Source organism: Mauremys mutica, chromosome 8 (genome assembly GCF_020497125.1).
Source record: "Mauremys mutica isolate MM-2020 ecotype Southern chromosome 8, ASM2049712v1, whole genome shotgun sequence".
Lineage (NCBI taxonomy): Eukaryota > Metazoa > Chordata > Testudines > Geoemydidae > Mauremys > Mauremys mutica.
In genome coordinates, this window is record NC_059079.1 from 138,356 (window position 1) to 159,508 (window position 21,153).

At 45.7% G+C, this 21,153-nt stretch overlaps 1 protein-coding gene across 1 annotated transcript; it reads left to right on the forward strand.

Annotated features, from left to right (window-relative positions):
* Nucleotides 1-39: 39 nt before the first annotated feature.
* On the forward strand, nt 40-21,135 carry FAM183A (family with sequence similarity 183 member A). Its single transcript, XM_045028838.1, has 4 exons — nt 40-272; nt 2,211-2,270; nt 18,375-18,478; nt 20,835-21,135. The coding sequence occupies exons 1-4, from the start codon at nt 140-142 to the stop codon at nt 20,946-20,948; spliced, it is 411 nt and encodes a 136-aa protein (XP_044884773.1). The 5' UTR covers nt 40-139; the 3' UTR covers nt 20,949-21,135.
* Nucleotides 21,136-21,153: the final 18 nt, after the last annotated feature.

Here is a 21,153-nt window from a genome sequence, read left to right on the forward strand (position 1 = left end):
CGCACCAATCAGCGAGTCCGCTGCGTCTGACCAAGAATCTGGGGCGAATCGCCGTTGCCAGGAAACAAGAATAAAACAAACTTAATCGCTGAGAATCCGCAAGCGCCGCGTTCCCAGCTTCCCGGGAGCGGGGCCGGTCATGGCGGCGCGGAGCCGCGAGAAGGAGCCGCCCGATCTGGTGCATCAGAACCAGATTTTCTGCGAGACCGTCCGGAAGGAGCTGCGGTGCCAGAAACTGCACACGGAGTACGGGGTCAACCCCCTCAAACGGGGTAAGGCGGGGAAAGGGGCCTGCCCCCGCATGAGGGAGTACCGATACGGGGCGAGACGGGAGGGGGCCATGGCAGAGGGAGTACAGGGTTGACTCCACCGAGTGGCTCGGGGTGGGGGAGGGGCCAGTCTGCTCTCTTGGGGCGAGACAGGGCTTGGTGACCATGGCAACTCACTCTAACAGGAGAGACGGGTATGGCCAACATGAAGTGGTGAGGCAGCCCACATGGCCAGTTTAAGATTGGGGTATATGGGGGCAGGTCTGGAACTGGCAGTGTCACAACAGTGGAGCACGATGGGATGGAGGCCCTAGCTGGAAGATCCTCCCTATTCACTGGTCTGGCTCCAGTTTCCCATCTTCCTATTAACAATTGCTGTAGTTGCCACATGACTGCGGACATGCATAAGCAGCACGTGACTCTTGTGTTTGGGGAGGCTGGGCACAAGTGCTGGAAACTCCCTAGAAGTGTGTGTGTGGGGGGGGGGTGCCTGGACTGTGGAGAGGGGCAAGCAGCAGGGTGGGGTGGGGGGGGGGGTGAGCACAGGGCCTCAGGGTGAAGAGGCCGCCTAGGAGCAGGGCCTCGGGGCAACATGTGGGCGGGGCCATAGTCAGGCCACCAATGGCTCCCCTACTTCTCCAGAGCTTCTGGAGGCAGCGCTCCAAAGGCAGTGGGCCACTGCTGCTCCAAAGAGAGGTGCACTGCACCCAGCATTTCTTGCCCCATTTGGGGATGCTTAGTCTCTCCAAGCCTCATACCCACCACCCATACTGACATGGGAAAGTAATGTTTGGATTTGTATATGTGTGTTGGGGTTTAAATACTATTTAGCAGCTAGAAACAAGGAGGAACTAGCCCCATGTAGTCAGCCAGAACTCTGTGCTCTTCCAGCAAGTGCCCTGCAGGTCACAGTTTAGGAACCTGACAGATCCTGGAATGGGTTACCTAGGGAGGTGGTGGAATTTCCTTCCTTAGAGGTTTTTAAGGTCAGGCTTGACAAAGCCCTGGCTGGGATAATTTAGTTGGGAATTGGTCCTGCTTTGAGCAGGGGGTTGGACTAGATACCTCCTGAGGTCCCTTCCAACCCTGATATTCTATAACTCTGCTCTCTGGTCACAAACACCACCTAGTGCCAGGGTCATGTGGTGCCAAAGCTGATTCCCTTCAGTTCCCAGGAGCAATCAAGTGACCACATTAGCAAGTGCTCCTTTTCCAATTGTTAGGCTTGAATAAAGATGTAGCACAAAACCAGTTATGCCAACCTGACTGAAGTCAGGCTAACAGAGGTTTCTGGGTAATCCCAGCGTGGAAAAATACTGAGAAGCAGCATGTTTCACAAAGCCGTGGGAAAAAGTGAGATAAGAGAGGGGAGTGTTTGAAGGATTGATAGGGAGCCAGCCTCCCTGTATTCACTCCCTGTTTCTGTCTTAGGTCCATTGTTAACTCCTGTCTTCCAGTTTCTGGTGCTTGGCAACCATGCTGATAAGAAAGTTGCTGGGGCATCACGACTTGCTTACATTATAAAGAAAGACAGATGTGCTTTGTTATTAGGGTTTGTTACTAACCAAAGGGGGGTGGGATATGGGTTGTGTGAAATGAATAATTTGTGACGCGACGGAACTGTCTATATAACCTATACTTAGTTGTAAGAGGGCGGCTGGTTCTCTTCGGATAAGAGCTGTTCTTTACTGACACGTGCACTTGTCAATAAAGAGCTTTTGATCGGACCTTGCTGGTGTTGCCTGTCTCTCTGCGGTCAGACAACGAACTTCGCTGTCGGGGTTCGAGTCCCTGACATAATCTATAGTCTCTCTTCTTCTCCTTAACAGCTTAAGTGAGCTGGCAGGACACAGGTTATGGGGAGCTAGTGCTTTATCTGAAACTGCCTGTAATATTGATTCCATAATAGCAACTCACCTGCATCATCACATTTCTCCCCAGTTCACACGATCACCAGGAAGCCGATGTCTTGGCATGATAATATAGAAGAGCCTGCGGATGGTAAGTAGCCTCTGAACAGCTGTTGAGATACTTAGATAAGGAAAAAGAACAGGAGTACTTGTGGCACCTTAAAGACTAACAAATTTATTTTAGCATGAGCTTTCGTGAGCTGCAGCTCACTTCTTCGGATGCATAGAATGGAACACACAGACAGGGGAAATTTATACATACAGAGAACATGAAAAGGTGGAAGTATGCATACCAACAGGCATACTTCCACCTTTTCATGTTCTCTGTATGTATACATTTCCCCTTTCTGTGTGTTCCATTCTATGCATCTGAAGAAGTGAGCTGCAGCTCACGAAAGCTCATGCTAAAATAAATTTGTTAGTCTTTAAGGTGCCACAAGAACTCCTGTTCTTTTTGTGGATACAGACTAACACGGCTGCTACTCTGAAACCTTAGATAAGGAAGTAATTATCAGATAAATATGAGAGATTAGAAATAATTTCCATGTTGTAAAATAAAATAAAGCATGTATTTGAAAAAAATTGAACTTTATTGGGCAGTTAAAAAAGACCCCTGAAAAGATTAGAAACACTGGAAATGCAAGGTGGTAGCTACACAGGAACTATGAACAAGATAGAGTACCTATAACAGTTCTTATTTTCCAGCTGGATTAACTGGAAAGGATAATGGTCCATAATATGTTAGTGCCTTGAGGAGGTGGGAATGGGAAGAGTGTATGACCCAGGCCACAGGACAAAGAAATTATCCAAGCAGTATAATAGCTCTTAATGTGTGGGCCTTTGGATATTTTACCCCCAAATAGTTTAGAGCAGGAGTGGGAAAACTATGGCCCGTGGGCTGCTTGCGGCCTGTCAGACATTTTTATCCAGCCCCTCCTGCTGGGGAGCAGGGTTGGGGGCTTGCCCTGCTTCGCCTGCCCAGTGCGCCCCAGCCCCTGACTCACAATTCCCTTGATGAACACCATCTTTTGGCATGCAGAGCCACACTGCGCAGGTACGACTTCACTGCATTACTTCTGGGATCAGAATCCCCCCCCCCCGACACACACACACACAGCAGCACACCCAATCCCCTCCTGGTCTCCTACAGCTCCACCCTCGAGAGCCCCAAAACCACCCAGGGGCTGCACCCATCCCACCTAGGGTGCCTCTGCCCGTGGTGGTGCCGGGTACAGCTGCTTTGGTGTCACTGTCGGCAGGGCCCCTAGGAGTCCCCGGTACCACCTCCGTGGAGCCCTCCTCTCCCCATCTCGGTAACATCCCTTATAGAGCCCTCCCTTGCTACATCCCATTGAGTCTCCCTCCCCCACCAGGCATTCATGGCCCGCCATACAATTTCCATACCCAGATGCGGCCCTCAGGCCAAAATGTTTGCCCACCCCTGGTTTAGAGCATGATGTCTTGGTGAACTTTCTGACGCACTTCTCTCCCTTTAAGGCCCAGCAGACATGAGACAGGTATCACAACTTCCTTTATTTTTTTCCAAATAGTGCTGCCTTTGAGAAGTGTGAACTTCAGAGACTAAGGAGGGTGCTGTAGTGCCTTGAGTCAGCAGAGGGAAAGCACCAGCTGGGAAGGCCTATGGAGAAGGCCAGTCTTTAGGCAAGTGGGGCTGGGAAAGCAGGACAGACTGTCAGAGAGGGGAGGCTGTGCCTAGCTTGGGACTGGGGTGAAATAAATTATTAGAGAGGAAGAGGAACTGGGCCCAGGTGAAACAGGGAGGATGACATTGAAGGTTTGAGTTTTCTATTGAAAGACTTTTTGCTGGATATAATAAATTGGACCTAAGAAGGGAGAATGTTTTGAATAGCCGGACTCTATCGACTTTTTTAACGGGAGACCAAATTAAGGCGAAACTGAGGCAGGCCTCAGCAGAGCCACATTTGGCCAGGACAGGAGTACCTTTTGGCAGACTTGCTGACCTCAGACTTTCCACATGTACATATAAAACAGCTAACGATGGTACATAGATAGGAATGTTGCTGAGGTCAGTATCAAGGTATAGCTTTAAAATGCCAGTCAAAGGAATTTGGTGGGTATGTTATTGTATAACTTAATCAATGCTAAATAAATAGCATATGAGTAGTCTGTCAAAGCTTATGCACAAGGGTACAGAATTAAGATGTTTATATGCAACTAGCTGCTATATCCTGACTTGATTGCTTAACTATGCACATGGTAATGTTTAACTTTTAAGGACTAATTGTTAGAAGGGACCGTTGTGATAATTTATTCTGAACTCTTGCATAATGCAGGGCAGTAATAGAGACATATGCCAAGATCTCCCCTTTTCGCAATTCTCCACCAAAATGTTGCACTAATAGAATAAAAACCAGCAGGATCTTTTTAAAGGGGATAAGGCAGAATGCTGGGTTTATTGTAAATACAAAATAAATAGAATGCAAGCTATTCCATTGATTATACCTATTAAAACTTTCTATTTTATACTCACACATACATACAAATTCTGCAAAGTTATTATAGTTACCAGCCTAGAGGTTGCTTGTGCCAAGTTACTGGCCAAGCAGCCTGGACATGAGGGTGGAGCCAGTCTTGTCTGATGCGCATCCGATGCTCCTGGAGGGTGGTTGCAGAACCAGACTCAAAGTTCTTGGGTTCTGGGGTCTGTTCTTATAGGACTTTGTCCACATGCAAGTTTATGGAGATTGCTTCATCATGCTGTTGTTACATTTGAAGTGATCATCAAGCAGCAGATGGCACATCCATGACAGCTCTATAACGGCTGGGTATTATCTTGCTCTTTAATTCTTTGGCCCCTCTATCTTTGGGGCAGTTGAGTGGATTCCGATTTGCCCTGCGGGGTCATTCAGTTATTTCCACTTTGCGTATTTTTTTGGCCAACCAATACCAAAGTTGTAACTTTTAGGCTGGTGCATTTTACTCTTCTATTGTTTATTTAAACCGTGCACCCATTTACATGCATTCTTTATTTTAACATTTTTTACTTTACCATTTAATTTTTTTTTTTAAACACAACTTTTGGGGCATAACAGGTTTTAACAAGTCTGCTTAGCTCACTTACTACACAAACAAAAAAATAAAATTTTCAATATGCTATTCCAAAAAGCAATTGTTTTTCCAAAATTCTTATTATGCTTAAAACAAACATCTAAAAATATACTAATACAATTAACAGTTCATCCTTATAAACTCCAAACAAAACAAAAAGCATTTTAATTAACACAACCATAATATCTTAACTAAAAAGCATTTTTTAATACTCAAGTCTAGCCTAAAACCCACCCAAAACTATACTATACCTATAATAACCTTAATAAAACTCAATATAATCCAACACAGGTTACTCCCTAGAGCAGAGGTCGGCAACCTTTCAGAAGTGGTTTGCCGAGTCTTCATTTATTCACTCTAATTTAAGGTTTCGCGTGCCAGTAATACATTGTAACATTTTTAGAAGGTCTCTTTCTATAAGTCTATAATATATAACTAAACTATTGTATGTAAAGTAAATAAGGTTTTTAAAATGTATAAAAAGCTTCATTTAAAATAAATTAAAATGCAGAGCCCCCTGGACCGGTGGCCAGGACCTGGGCAGTGTGAATGCCACTGAAAATCAGCTCGCGTGCCAAAGGTTGCCTTCCCCTGCCCTAGAGAATGCATTCTTCCCCCCAGCCCTTTGGGGGAGCAAAATTCAGAATATTAGACAGAGTAAGGCTCTCAATTTAAATTCAGGCTTAACATTCCTAAAGCTCATACACTGAATGGATTATACTGCATATGGGCAGACAGCACAAGAGTCTTCACAGCCAGCCACAACTCACAGGACCCATGTAACTTAAGGGAAAATGTTGTGGCCATTGAACCTGAGCAATACCCAGCCACTGTAAATCCAAATCCATCCTTGGGCAGACATCAGAAATAATTTTTTTTGGGGGGGGGGGGGGGGAGAGGAAGTTGTGTGGGAAGGAATGTAGTGAAATTCAGAAGATGATCAAACTATTTTTGAAAAGACAACAAATTACACAGCATATGCTTGGAGCAGAGGAGTGGGAAAGAACAGGGGCTTGGAGCCCAACAGAGGAAAATGTGGATTAAAGGGAGGGGAATAAATGGCAACAGGCAGGAGGGGAAGGAGTTGAAGGCTCAGGTAAGGGGTGTGTGTAAGGCAACTGGGAAGGGTGACATGGTGGTAGGGCATGTGGGAGAGATTGAAGTAGGGAGCATCTGTTAGCCCTACATTCTCCCCTCTTGTGTGCGTACTGGGGGCTGGAGGGGCAGTCCACATATCTTAGAGCTATTTGTTTCAGGTTGCATTCATCTCCATGGTACACTTTAGAAATTACACTCTTGTGCACATTGTCATGCCACATAGACAAGCTCTGAGATGAATGGGCAACTTCACACCTCTCCAAGCCTCCTATGCTGCAGGCAAGGTTGCCACTCCCAACAGATAAACTGCTATTCTCTACATTATACTGAGCTACTTTAAACAAATCATGTCTACCTTATTCAGGCTTACTTTCACAAGCTTCACGTGCCAACAATCCACCACCCATTAAAAAAAAAAATCCTTTTCTTCCTCAATTAGGGTTTTACATAAGAACGGCCATACTGGGTCAGACCAAAGGTCCATCCAGCCCAGTATCCTGTCTACCGACAGTGGCCAATGCCAGGTGCCCCAGAGGGAGTGACCCTAACAGGTAATGATCAAGTGATCTCTCTCCTGCCATCCATCTCCACCCTCTGACAAACAGAGTCTAGGGACACCATTCCTTACCCCATCCTGGCTAATAGTCATTAATGGACTTAACCTTCATGAATTTATCCAGTTCTCTTTTAAATGCTATTATAGTCCTAGCCTTCACAACCTCCTTGGGTAAGGAGTTCCACGAGTTGACTGTGCACTGTGTGAAGAACCTCCTTTTATTTGTTTTAAACCTTCTGCCCATTAATTTCATTTGGTGGCTCCTAGTTCTTATATTATGAGAACAAGTATATAAACTTTCTTATTCACTTTCTCCACATCACTCATGATTTTATATACCTCTATCATATTCCTCCCTTAGTCTCCCCTTTTCCAAGCTGAAAAGTCCTAGCCTCTTTAATCTTTTCTCATATGGGACCAGTTCCAAACCCCTAAACATTTTAGTTGCCTTTTTCTGAACTTTTTCTAATGCCAGTATATCTTTTTTTGAGATGAGGAGACCACATCTGTGCACAGTATTCAAGATGTGGGCGTACCATGGATTTATAGAAGGGCAATAATATATTCTCAGTCTTATTCTCTATCCCTTTAATGATTCCTAACATCCTGTTTGTTTTTTTGACTGCTGCTGCACACTGCGTGGATATCGTCGGAGAACTATCCACAATGACTCAGAAATCTTTTTCCTGATTCGTTGTAGCTAAATTAGCCCGCATCATATTGTATGTATAGTTGGGGTTATTTTTTCCAATGTGCATTACTTTACATTTATCCACATTACATTTCATTTGCCATTTTGTTGCCCAATCACTTAGTTTTGTGAGATCTTTTTGAAGTTTGTCACAGTCTGCTTTGGTCTTAACTATCTTGAGCAGTTTAGTATCATCTACAAACTTTGCCACCTCACTGTTTACCCCTTCCTCCAGATCATTTATGAATAAATTGAATAGGATTGGTCCTAGGACTGACCTTTGGGGGGGAACACCACTAGTTACCCCTCTCCATTCTGAAAATTTACCATTTATTCCTACCCTTTGTTCCCTGTCTTGTAACCAGTTCTAAATCCATGAAAGGACCTTCCCTCTTATGCCATGACAACTTAATTTACATAAGAGCCTTTGGTGAGGGACCTTGTCAAAGGCTTTCTGGAAATCTACGTACACTATGTCCACCGAATCCCCCTTGTCCACATTTGACCCCTTTAAAGAACTATAATAGATTAGTAAGACAAGATTTCCCTTTACAGAAACCATGTTGACTTCTGCCCAACAATTTATGTTCTTCTATGTGTTACTATTGTTTCAACTGATTTGCCCAGTACTGACATTAGACTTACCGGTCTGTAATTGCCAAGATCACCTCTAGAAACCTTTTTAAATATTGGCGTTACATTAGCTATCTTCCAGTTGTTGGGTACAGAAGCCGATTTAAAGGCCAGGTTACAAACCATAGTTAATAGTTCCACAATTTCACATTTGAGTTCTTGCAGAACTCTTGGGTGAATGCCATCTGGTCCCGATGACTTGTTACTGTTAATTTTATCAATTAATTCCAAAACCTCCTCCAGTGACATTTCAATCTGTGACAATTCTTCAGATTTGTCACCTACAAAGGATGGCTCAGGTTTGGGAGTCTCCGTAACATCCTCTGCCGTGAAGACTGAAGCAAAGAATTCATTTAGTTTTTCCACAATGACTTCATAATCTTTAAGTGCTCCTTTTGTATCCTGATCGTCCAGGGGCCCCAGTGGTTGTTTAGCAGGCTTCCTGCTTCTGATGTACTTAAAAAACATTACCTTTTGAGTTTTTGGCTAGCTGTTCTTCAAACTCCTTTTTGGCATTTCTTACTACATTTTTACACTTAATTTGGCAGTGTTTATGCTCCTTTCTGTTTACCTCACTAGGATCTGACTTCCACTTTTTAAAAGATGCCTTTTTATCTCTCACTGCTTCTGGTTGTTAAGCCACAGTGGCTCTTTTTTAGTTCTTTTACGGTGTTTTTTTAATTTGGGGTATATATTTAAGTTGGGGCTCTATTATGGGGTCTTTGAAAAGTGACCATGCAGTTTTCAGGGATTTCACTTTAGTCACTGTACCTTTTAATTTCTGTTTAACTAACCTCATTTTTGCATAGTTCCCCTTTCTGAAATTAAATGCCACAGCGTTGGGCTGTTGAGGTGTTCTTCCCACCACAGGAATGTTTAAATGTTATATTATGGTCACTATTTCCAAGTGGTCCTGTTATAGTTACCTCTTGGACCAGATCCTGCGCTTCACTCAGGACTAAATTGAGAATTGTCTCTCCCCTTGTGGGTTCCTGTACCAGGTGCTCCAAGAAGCAGTCATTTAAAGTATCGAGAAATTTTGTCTCTGCATTTCGTCCTGAGGTGACATGTACCCAGTCAATATGGGGATAATTGAAATCCCCCACTATTATCGAGTTCTTTATTTTGATGGCCTCTCTAATCTCCCTTAGCATTTCATCGTCACCATCACTGTCCTGGTCAGGTGGTCGATAACAGATCCCTAGTGTTGTATTCTTATTAGAGCATGGAATTACTATCCATAGAGATTCTATGGAACATGTGGCTTCATTTAAGATTTTTAGTTCATTTGATTCTACATTCTTTCACATATAGTGCCACTCCCCACTACCCCCTACACGACCTGTTCTGTCCTTCTGATATATTTTGTACCCCAGAATGATTGTGTCGCATTGATTGTCCCCACTCCACCAGGTTTCTGTGATGCCTATTATATCAATATCCTCCTTTATCACGAGGCACTCTAGTTCACCCATCTTATTATTTAGACTTCTAGCATTTGTGTACAAGCACTTTAAAGTTGATGGTCAGGTCCCATGACATCAGAAAAGGGCAGACAAATAAACAGTGACAAGTTTTTAATCTGCTCAAGAGAAATCTTTTCCTAATCAATGAGTTCTTTTTGTGCTTCATCTAATTCCCGATGCACTTCAGAGTTATTAGACAGACATTCAAAAGCTTCATTCACAGACAGCTATTTTCCACCTTCCCCAGGTTAGAGACACCCTCTCCTTGGCCATAGCAAACCTAGTTAAACGCAGACAACTGCTCAGAGTCATACAACATACCAACATTGTTATAAACTGGACTTCCAAGATGATGCTGTTTTGCGATTATTTAAAAAAAAAATAAGCAAAGTCTGGCAGTTTCTTGTTGCATCCGGTGCACCCTCTCCTCAGCCTGCTTGTTTCTCTCTGCAGCTTGTTTCTCTTGCATTTGAAGATATGCCATTCTTTGTTCATGTTCAAACTTCAGCTTGTTTTTCTGCTCATTGGCCATTAACAGATTTTTCAGTTCTTGCTCTGGGGCCTTTTTCTTAGAAGACAACTACCTCTGTAAGCACAATTCTTCAAGGGTTTTTCTGTCCAGTTCTTCATATGATTGTTGCTCAGTCATTGTAACTCGTTTTTAACCCTTAAACTCGCCAATATCAAAATGTATTTTTGACAAGTGCCTGGTTCTGATACAAAAACCCAATTAACCTGTGGTAATGTGTATCCTAGCCAGGGCCGGCTCCAGACCCCAGCGCGCCAAGCAGGCGCGTGGGGCGGCCCTTTCCTGGGGGGGCGGCATTTGGCTCCGGTGGACCTCCCGCAGTCATGCCTGCGGGAAGTCCACCGGAGCCCGGGACGAGCGGACCTGCCGCAGGCATGACTGCAGCGGGTCCCCTCTTCCCGCGACTCCGGTTGAGCTCCCGCAGGCATGACTGCAGCGGGTGCGCTGGTCCCGCGGCTCGGACGGAGCTCCCGCAGGCATGCCTGCGGATGCTCCACCGGAGCCGGGACCAGCGCACCCGCGGCAGACACTTCTGCCCCGGCTGCGGGACCGGGGAAGGGCGGCGCAGCGCGGCACCCTGCTTGGGGCGCCGTAATTTATAGAGCCGCCCTTGATCCTAGCCAGACTATGCCACTGTGACAGGAGTCCCAGGGTGCCACACTGAAGTTACTCAGTTAGGGTAAACTGCATAGAATGGGGCAGACAATCCCCATAGCTGGTGGATAGTCCAATACTTAGATTCACCAAGACAGCACAAAACAACTTCTATAATACCTTACTGGTTACACAGAAGCCAACACAATTCCCTTAAAGCAATCCAGCCTCAGGCCTCCCAGACACCCAAGTCAAATAAGATGAGGATTACTGAAAATCTTATATAAAAAAGTTCTACCAATCCCAAGGTATCGGACACATTGCCTCCCAAGTTAATGAATATCTCAGATCTTACCCAAATACATGCTTACAGCCAATCCATATTAACTAAACTAAAAATTTATTTAAAAAGAAGAGTATATTGGTTAAAGATCAATATACATACAGACATGAATACTGTTCTGAGATCAGATTCATAGTAGAGATGGTGAGCTTTGTAGTTGCAAAGAGTTCTTTCAGAATTAGTCCATAGGTTATAGTCCAATGTTCATATTCAGTGTAATCCAGATAGGACTGGAGATATGAGTCTTACGATTTAAGCTTCCCCTGCATGAAACATCAAGCAGATCTGAGATTAAAAAAAAATAAAAAATGATCAGGACACAAGGGGTTTTTACAGTTCCAGGCCTTCTCGACAGTTCAAAGTCTCCATGATTGCCTATTGTTCGCCTAAGGACTGAAGTAGACCTATTTCCTAATCATCACTGGCAATTAACTACAGGGATTAACATAAGGCAATTTATCCATGAAGCAGTTTATCACAAACTTTAAAGAGATATAGAAAATGACACTTTCACCCAAGATTCATCTAAATGTTAATATTCCCTTTTGATCTCCGAATCAATTGCTATAGTGAGACAGGAATTGTCTGTTTACATGGCTAACATCTAACAAGATATAAGTAAACACATACAATTAGTATGACCTCCAGTTCTCTAACAATACAGGTTTGCATTTCAAAGTTCTAGCCTGTCTGACATGGAATCGCCCTAATTACCATTCACATACTTTTCTAATATGTCTCTAAAGGTTGACTCTGGGTCATTTAGCCTGCGAGCTGCTTACCCCTTTCTATTGACACCTTACTTGACACACTGTAGAAGATTTGTTGCAATTATTGTGACAAAGTTCCTCCTCTACCTTGGTGGGTCCTGCGCTTATTGGCAGATATGCTCACCTCAGTGATCTTCCCCACAGTCTGGGTCAACTCCTCCTGTGTCTGATCAGGAGTTGGGAGGTTTTGGGGGAACCCGGGCCCACCCTCTACTCCGGGTTCCAGCCCAGGGCCCTGTGGATTGCAGCTGTCTATAGCACCTCCTGTAACAGCTGCATGACAGCTACAACTCCCTGGGCTACTTCCCCATGGTCTTCTTTATCCTCACCACAGGATCTTCCTCCTGGTGTCCGATAACGCTTGTACTCCTTAGTCCTCCAGCAGCACACCCTCTCATTCTCAGCTCCTTGTGTCTCTTGCTCCCAGCTCCTCACACGCACTTCCTCTCCTCTTGCTCCCCCCTCCCTGACTGGAGTGAGCTCCTTTTTAAACCAAGGTGCCCTGCAGCCAATTAAGGCAGGCTAATCAGGTGTTCTAATCAGCTTGTCTGCCTGAATTGGTTCTAGCAGGTTCCTGATTACTCTAGTGCAGCCCCTGCTCTGGTCACTCAGGGAACAGAAAACTACTCATCCAGTGACCAGTATATTTGCCCTCTACCAGACTCCTGTACCCCACTGGCCTGGGTCTGTCACATAATAGAACAGTGGTAGCAACAATGTATGACCATGCAAATTTCTAATCAGATAATGTCACACAAGGCCAAGGGGTGTATGAGTCTTAGACTCATCTTAGACTTGTGTCGACTCAATCGTTATCTCGAAAGGTTGAAGATCCGCATGGTCTCCTTGGGGTCGATCATTCCATTTCAAGATCCAGGGGATTGGTATGCCACCCTAGACTTAAGATGCATACTTCCATGTTCCAATCTTTCAAGGCCCCAGAAGATTTGAGGCAAACCAAGGACATCACCAGTTAACAGTCCTGGTGTCTGGGCTCTTGGCAGTCTCGAAGGTCTTCACCAAATGTATGGCAGTGGCTTTTCTCAGGAGAAGAGAGGTCCATGTATTTCTGTACCTCGACAGCTGGCTCATCAAGGGCACATCTTGAGTGTAAGTGAATATGGACGTCACCCTCATCCAGTCGACCTTCCATGTGTTGGGCCTTCAAATTGTGTGCAGAAGTAAACACTGATACCCATTCGTAGTAGGAAGAGAGCCCGAGACATAAGCCCTTGTATAAGACAAGACCTGCTCACAGAACCTGGCAAGAACACGGCTAATATTGCAAAAATACACATTCCTAACAAGTGTTAAGTTCAGAGCACTCATGCAAACAAATCCCGATATCAAGTGGTACCAGAACATCCCAATATCATAGAATCATAGAATCTCAGGGTTGGAAGGGACCTCAGGAGGTCATCTAGTCCAACCCCCTGCTCAAAGCAGGACCAAACCCAACTAAATCATCCCAGTCAGGGCTTTGTCAAGCCTGACCTTAAAAACCTCTAAGGAAGGAGATTCCACCACCTCCCTAGGTAATGCATTCCAGTTCCTCACCACCCTACTAGTGAAAAAGTTTCTCCTAATGTCCAACCTAAACCTCCCCCTCTGCAACTTGAGACCATTACTCCTTGTTCTGTCATCTTCTACCACTGAGAACAGTCTAGATCCATCCTCCTTGGAACCCCCTTTCAGGTAGTTGAAAGCAGCTATCAAATCCCCCCTCATTCTTCTCTTCTGCAGGCTAAACAATCCCAGTTCCCTCAGCCTCTCCTCATAAGTCATGTGCTCCAGCCCCCTAATCATTTTTGTTGCCCTCCGCTGGACTCTCTCCAATTTATCCACATCCTTGTAGTGTGGGGCCCAAAACTGGACACAGTACTCCAAATGAGGCCTCACCAGTGTTGAGTAGAGGGGAATGATCACGTCCCTCGATCTGCTGGAAATGCCCCTACTTATACAACTCAAAATGCCATTAGCCTTCTTGGCAACAAGGGCACACTGCTGACTCATATTCAGCTTTTCGTCCACCGTAACCCCTAGGTCCTTTTCTGCAGAACTGCTGCCCAGCCATGCGGTCCCTAGTCTGTAGCAGTGCATGGGATTCTGCCGTCCTAAGTGCAGGACTCTGGACTTGTCCTTGTTGAACCTCATCATGTTTCTTTTGGCCCAATCCTCTAATTTGTCTAGGTCCCTCTGTATCCTATCCCTACCCTCCAGTGTATCAACCACTCCTCCCAGTTTAGTGTCATCTGCAAACTTGCTGAGGGTTCAGTCCACACCATCCTCCAGATCGTTAATGAAGATATTGAACAAAACCGGCCCCAGCACCGACCCTGGGGGCACTCCACTTGATACCGGCTGCCAACTAGACATGGAACCATTGATCGCTACCCGTTGAGCCCGACCATCTAGCCAGTTTTCTATCCACCTTACCGTCCATTCATCCAGTCCATACTACTTTAACTTGCTGGCAAGAATACTGTGGGAGACTGTATCAAAAGCTTTGCTAAAGTCCAGAAATAGCACATCCACTGCTTTCCCCTCATCCACAGAGCCAGTTATCTCATCATAGAAGGCAATTAGGTTAGTCAGGCATGACTTGCCCTTGGTGAATCCATGCTGACTGTTCCTGATCACTTTCCCCTCCTTTAAGTGGTTCAAAATTGATTCCTTGAGGACCTGCTCCATGATTTTTCCAGGGACTGAGGTGAGACTGACTGGCCTGTAGTTCCCTGGATCTTCCTTCTTCCCTTTTTTAAAGATGGGCACTACATTAGCTTTTTCCCAGTCATCCGAGACCTCCCCCGATCGCCATGATTTTTCAAAGATAATGGCCAATGGCTCTGCAATCTCATCGGCCAACTCCTTTAGCACCCTCGGATGCAGCGCATCCGGCCCCATGGATTTGTGCTCGTCCAGCTTTTCTAAATAGTCCCGAACTACTTCAAGGACTTGTATCAAGGATGATACAAAAACATTCCCTAAAAGATAAGGTCAGAACAACAGTATAACTTGTTTATATCAGGGTATAAAGATGTATCTCAGAGGGAGTATCTTTGGCCAGCTTAGGGGGCAGTGGAAAGTCCCACCACTCACTCAGCTGCATCCATTGTCACTGGCATACATAGAATATCAGGGTTGGAAGGGACCTCAGGAGATCATCTAGTCCAATCCCTTGCCCAAAGCAGGACTAATTCCCAGACAGATTTTTGCTCCAGATCCCTAAATGGCCCTCAAGGATTGAGCACTCAACCATAGGTTTAGTAGGCTAATGCTCAAACCACTGAGCTATCCCTCCTCCACATCTTAGTATCCTCATAGAGTCTGCTAGGTGCTATTACTGTGCTTCGTTGACAATAAACCTGGCTGGGTGCCTTGGTACCTTAATGGATCTTGTGGTCATTGGGTGGTTTGCTCAAGGTTGCTGTGCCAACTGTCTGTGCAGAGCTGGGAACACACACACACACTTCAGAGAACAGAATTCATCGGGGTGGTCCTCCACTGTCAGCTAGCAAAGGCCCTTCTTCCGGAAGATCGCTTTCAGGCAATCTTGGAGTTAATACGCTGCAAGCAATCTCACCTGGTCATGACGGTCAGGCTTTGCTTGAGCTTTCTTGGCCACATGGCTTCATGTACATATGTGGTTCATCATGTGAGGCTGAGACTCAGACCTCTCAAAGCCTGGCTGGCTATGGTGTATTCCCCCTCCAGGCACCACCTGGATAGGGCTATCATGGTGCCTCCTTATATCCTCAGCTCCCTGTCATGGTGGCTGGATCACCTAGTAGTCTGCAGGGGGATTCTCTTCACAAAACCCCAGCCATCAGCAAACCTGGTCTTGGATGCCTCAGCACTGGGCTGGGGAGCCCACCTGGAGACGCTCAGGACCCAAGGTCGCTGGTCCGCAGAGGAGTTATTGCTTCACATCAGTGTCAGAGAGCTCAGGGCAGACCATCTAGCATGCCAGATGTTCTTGCCTCACATTCCGAATATGACAGTTTCAATTCTCATGGACAATAAATCAACCATGTACTATATCAATGCTGAGGGACACATTCTCTCCCCACCCCATGTTGGGAGACAGTCTCTCTATGGGAGTTCTGCATTGTGCACTCGATCGAGATCGAGGCTTCATACCTGCCGGGGTGCAGAACCAACTTGTGGACTGCCTCAGCAGGTCCTCCTCCACTCACCTCTATGCCCAGATGTCACGGTGAGCATCTTTTGCAAAAGGGGATTTTCCCCACATAGATTTGTTCGCTACACGTTCCAACAGAAAGAGCCAGCAGTTCTGCTTCCTGAGGGGTCACAGCCCGACTCCATGACGGATGCCTTCCTGATGAAATGGTTGCACTACCTATTTATTCTATGCCTTTCTGCCCATCCCGCTGATTCACAATTTGCTGATAAAGATCAAGCAGGATTGGGCTCGGGTTATCTTAATAGCTTCAGCTTGGCCTAGGTAGCACTGGTAAACACCTTGCTTGTTCATCTCTCTCGTGAGACCCCACTCAAGCTCTCTCTGTACCCAGACCTGATCCGCAAGACCATGGTCGGCTGCTTCACTCAAACCTCAGCTCTCTGAGGCCTGAAATCTGCGTGGCCGAACCCCAACGAACAGGCTTGTTTGAAGCAGGGCCTCAAAAGTCTCCTGGGCAGAAGGAAACCTTCCATGAGTACAGCTTACTGTGCAAAGTGGAAGCGGTTCTCTCTGGTCATCCAGATGTGGAGTCCCGCTGATGCAATCTTCACTTAAGTAATCTAAGATAAATCTCCTATCTTTGAAAGAACAGGACCTGGCCCTTTCCTCTATAAAGGTCCAGTTGGCAGCCATTTCAGCATTCCATCCAAAAGTCAACAATAGGTTGGTGTTCTCCCTCGAAATGGTAGTCCGCTTTCTCAAAGGTCTGGAGAGGACATTCCCTCAGATGGGGGAACCTCTCCCCCCATGAGACTTGAATCTTGTCCTCTTGAAAGTGACATGAGGCACTCGCGGTGCATTCTCTACTACATCTTTTGTGGAAAACAGCCTTTCTGATGGTGATTACTTCGGCCAGGAGGGTGTCAGAGATCTGAGCCCTCATGGCAGAACTCCCATATATAGTTTTCTTCATGGACAAGGTACAGCTTCAGCCGTACCCAAAATTTCTCCCAAAGGCTGTGTCCCAATTCCACTACAGCCAACCATCTTTCTCAGGTCTTTTATTTTTATTAATCCTAAACCTCATACAAGTAAGGAAGAACAATGCCTGCATTCCTTGGATATAAGACATGCTCTGGCATTTTATATTGAAAGGACCAGACCATTCTGTAGGTAACTTCAGCTCTTCATAGTGATAGCTGACAGAATGACAAGGCTTCCCATCTTTGCCCAAAAGGATCTCATCTTGGATCACATCTTGCATACGAATGTGCTATGACCTCGCGGGCATTTCCCCTCCACCAAACTTAACTGTCTGCTCCATGAGGTCTCAGGCCTCTTTGGCAGCCTTCCTAGCACAGGACCAATTCCAGGAGATATGTAGAACAGCAACCTGGTCCTCAGTGCACACGTTTTTCACACATTATGACCTCTCCTGTCATTTGTGAGTTTGCAAATATTATTGCCAGCAGCTCCAAGATTTTTTCAGCTAATTCCTTCAGCAGCCTGGGGTGAACAGCATCAGGCCTCGCTGACTTGAATTAATTTAAATTAGTCAGAAGATCTGACATGTTCTTTACTTATCCCGATCTGCATCCCTTCCCCTTTGTCATCTATGGTTACTTCACTAGTTGTCTGGTCACGTTATTTTTTGTGAGAAGAATTAAGCCCCACTTTACTTAAAGGTAAGTTTTGCACTTTTCAGTCACTATTGCCATCTCCAGGCGGCCAGCCTTGATGACCTCTTGAGGTCCCTTCCAGCCCCACATTTCTATGATTCTATAACTGTGTATGCACATGCCTTTACACAGAGTGAGAACAGTCAAAAATTAATAGAAGTTGGAACTGGTTTCCTGAAGTCACAGATCAGGAAATAGGAACTGGAATAGTAAGGGACCAGGTTACAAGCAAGTAACCTAAGCAGTGTCAATTGGCAGGATAGGGAGGGGTGGCTGGCAGCAGACAGAAAGTGAGGATAGTGGGCTGTTGTACAGGAGACAAGGATGACAGAATTAGCAGGATGTATGGGTAAGTTTGACAAAAACAGTAGATATACCATGACACCTCACAGGGTCATTCACAGAAGCGCAGAAACAGAGAGCTGACTTCACTGTTGGCCTCTTGTCTATTTCTTTTAGAGTAGAAGCTCCTCAGGATAAGGTTCAAATCTTCCCTTATGTCATGCACACTGTCAGCACTTAATTATTTGATCTAGTTCCTTTATTCTGGTTTAAAGGACACTGTCCTCCCCCAATACTTTTTTCCTCCCCTAATCCAACAGCCAGGTTTCTGAATCTTATTCACCATGCTGCACTGGAGCCAACCAGGAAATACACAGAGCCACAGACAGAGAGCCAGGAAATTGGCTGGAACATCACTCCCTTGGTGAGTAGGATCTCTAAACGGTCTATCTGGAGTATAAAAAGGAGCAGCTCAATGTAGGCCTTTGAACTCATTTCTCTGGTTGAGGAATAAACCTGGAACAAACTTGAAACAAATACAGGCAAGTCTTATCTTAGGCGGGGGTTCCGTTCCGTGGTTATCGTGTAAAGCAAAAACCGCGTATAGCCAAAAATTATATCCCCAAGCCCTTTAAACCCCTCTCGCAGCTCCGGCGGCCCAGGGGGCATTTAAAGGGCTCCACTGGGCTCCCTGCCGCCCTTTAAATGCCCCCCCGGCCCAGCCGCCGGAGCTGCGGGCGGGATTTAAAGGGCTCCGCCGCGGCGCCCAGTGGAGCCCTTTAAATGCTGGCCCCGGCCCCACCGCCGGAGCTGCAGGCGGGATTTAAAGGGCTCCACCGGGCTTCCCGCTGTGGTGGGGAGCCCGGAGAAGCCCTTTAAATCCCGCCCGCAGCTTTGGCAGTCGGGCTGGGGCTGGCATTTAAAGGGCCCGGAGCTCCACGGTGGCTGGAGCCTCGGGCCCTTTAGTTTGCCACATGGGCTACCAGCCACCTCTGCAGCTAGGAGCCCCGTGGGTGATTTAAAGGCCCTGGGTCTCCCAGCCACACCCACTATTTTTTTCCATGAGTGCTCCACCCCAAAGCACCCACGGAGTCTCACCTATGGCCCAACTTGCATAGGCATTGCGGAGTACAGAGGTGAAGTGATAGTCCCCCTCTCAATCTGCTAAAACCATATCCAGAATATTTGCATTCAGTTCTGATAACATCAATATCATATGCTACAAATGTTTGTAAGTAAATGTGGTATGACTATATCCTTTAGGTAGGTGGGAAGAAAGAACCAGGAAACTACTAATAAACCTGAGGTGTATCCCAGTCAGAATATATATTCTGATTTATGATAAGGAATCAATCAACATGGAAATACTTGAGGAGAAAAGATGTGAACTCTGACACATGGGTTTATTAAAAACGGATCACGTCTGACAAACTAATAGCAGTAATCATGACTGATCCAGCAGAGACTTCTGAGGTTCCATTAAAGCAAAGGAGTGCCTGAAGAATTCTGGTAAATTTCTTCTTGGAAACCAATTAGTTCAGGGAACATAAAACTGATATAATTGTCAAGTATCAGAGGGGTAGCCATGTTAGTCTGGATCTGTAAAAGCAGCAAAGAGTCCTGTGGCACCTTATAGACTAACAGACGTATTGGAGCATGAGCTTTCATCAGTGAATACCATGCATGCATCCGACGAAGTGGGTATTCACCCACGAAAGCTCATGCTCCTATATGTCTGTTAGTCTATAAGGTGCCACAGGACTCTTTGCTGATATAACTGTATTTGTTTCAAAGTAGAGACAGGATTGCCACAGGTCAATTTCTTAGAGCTTCCTCTACTGAGAGGGGAAAAGAGCAGATAGGCAGTCAATGGGGTAGAGTAGAGGGCTTTAGTCTTTTAAAAAATTAGCTAGTTTCTAGATGGATAACATCTGCAAACAGGCTATCACTAAGGGGATAACAAGGTGTATAGCGCACCAAGGGGAAACCATTTCTGGCTGCAGAAATTCCTATATAGACCAAGTCATGACTTGCACTGCCTCCTTGCCACCAGAAACACTGACCTCTAACCTGCATCTCTGTGCAACTCACCCCTTCTTGCTACCAACTCCTGGCTTGATTGGTAATGTACTTCCGACCAGCCACAAAACCTCTCACATTCCTGCTGGCTTTAAGTGACATGTTTTTATCCTTTATACCATTAGCCTGCAACAAATGCAGCTAAGGAGTGAGGGATCCCATGCCTGCACCAAACTGTTAACTAGTTCCAGTTCCAGAAATGTTAATGCTATGGTGCATCTCGGGCGAGTCAGAGTTACTGGTGACAATGCCTGAGCTAGAAAGAGCCCAGCTTGACTTTCAGGTGGTTGAAGTTGCATGACTAGCAGCAATGGGTGAGGGAAAATAAATGCATCTAGAATTGAGCACATCTAAATTGGAGTTAGAGACAAACCTAGGAGCTCTCGGTACCATTTTTACAGAATCACTTTAGAAGTGCAGTTACCGAAAGACAAATGAAGTTTACTTTTTATGAGCACCTAGGTACCGTAGTAATCCAACAGTGAAGATTTGACAGACCAATGGCCGGTATGGTAAATCCTATCTATTGCTTTTACCTTAGTGGTGATCAGCCAATAACCTGAAATAAGAGATTCAGTTACCTTGTTAATCATATAGTCATCCAGCAGTGAATTGCAGCAACTGACTCCTTGCATCCTTCATCTCAAAGAGAACATCTCCAGGAGATGCTCCTCACACTTTGACCATTTTCTCTTCCACAGATTAGTGTGGCCCGCTCTGACCGCAGACTGTACTTCCCATGCCGGAACAGTGAGATCACCAAGTACATGGCTGCCATGTGGCGCCTGAAGGAGCAGAGTGAGAACATGCAGTAGGGTGGTAGTAGCAACATTGCTTTGCTAGGCAGAGTTGTGTGGTGTTGGAGTTTTTAAACAATGTTGCCACCTCCTCATTGCCATGGGTAGCCCTGTAGATTTCTGAGCAAGGGAGGAGGAATCTCCAGCTGGGCCATACCTCCTGGAAGCTGACAGCTGTTACAGAAATAAACCCATGTGAAAGTTCTGCTTTTGTCTCTTACTG

Excerpts from the sequence above, each read along its gene's own strand:
- FAM183A (XM_045028838.1), top strand. The coding sequence starts at position 140 with ATGGCGGCGCGGAGCCGCGAGAAGGAGCCGCCCGATCTGGTGCATCAG. Across the intron at positions 2,271-18,374 it reads TATAGAAGAGCCTGCGGATG|CCAGGTTTCTGAATCTTATT; the intron begins GTAAGTAGCCTC and ends CTAATCCAACAG. Across the intron at positions 18,479-20,834 it reads GCTGGAACATCACTCCCTTG|ATTAGTGTGGCCCGCTCTGA; the intron begins GTGAGTAGGATC and ends TCTCTTCCACAG.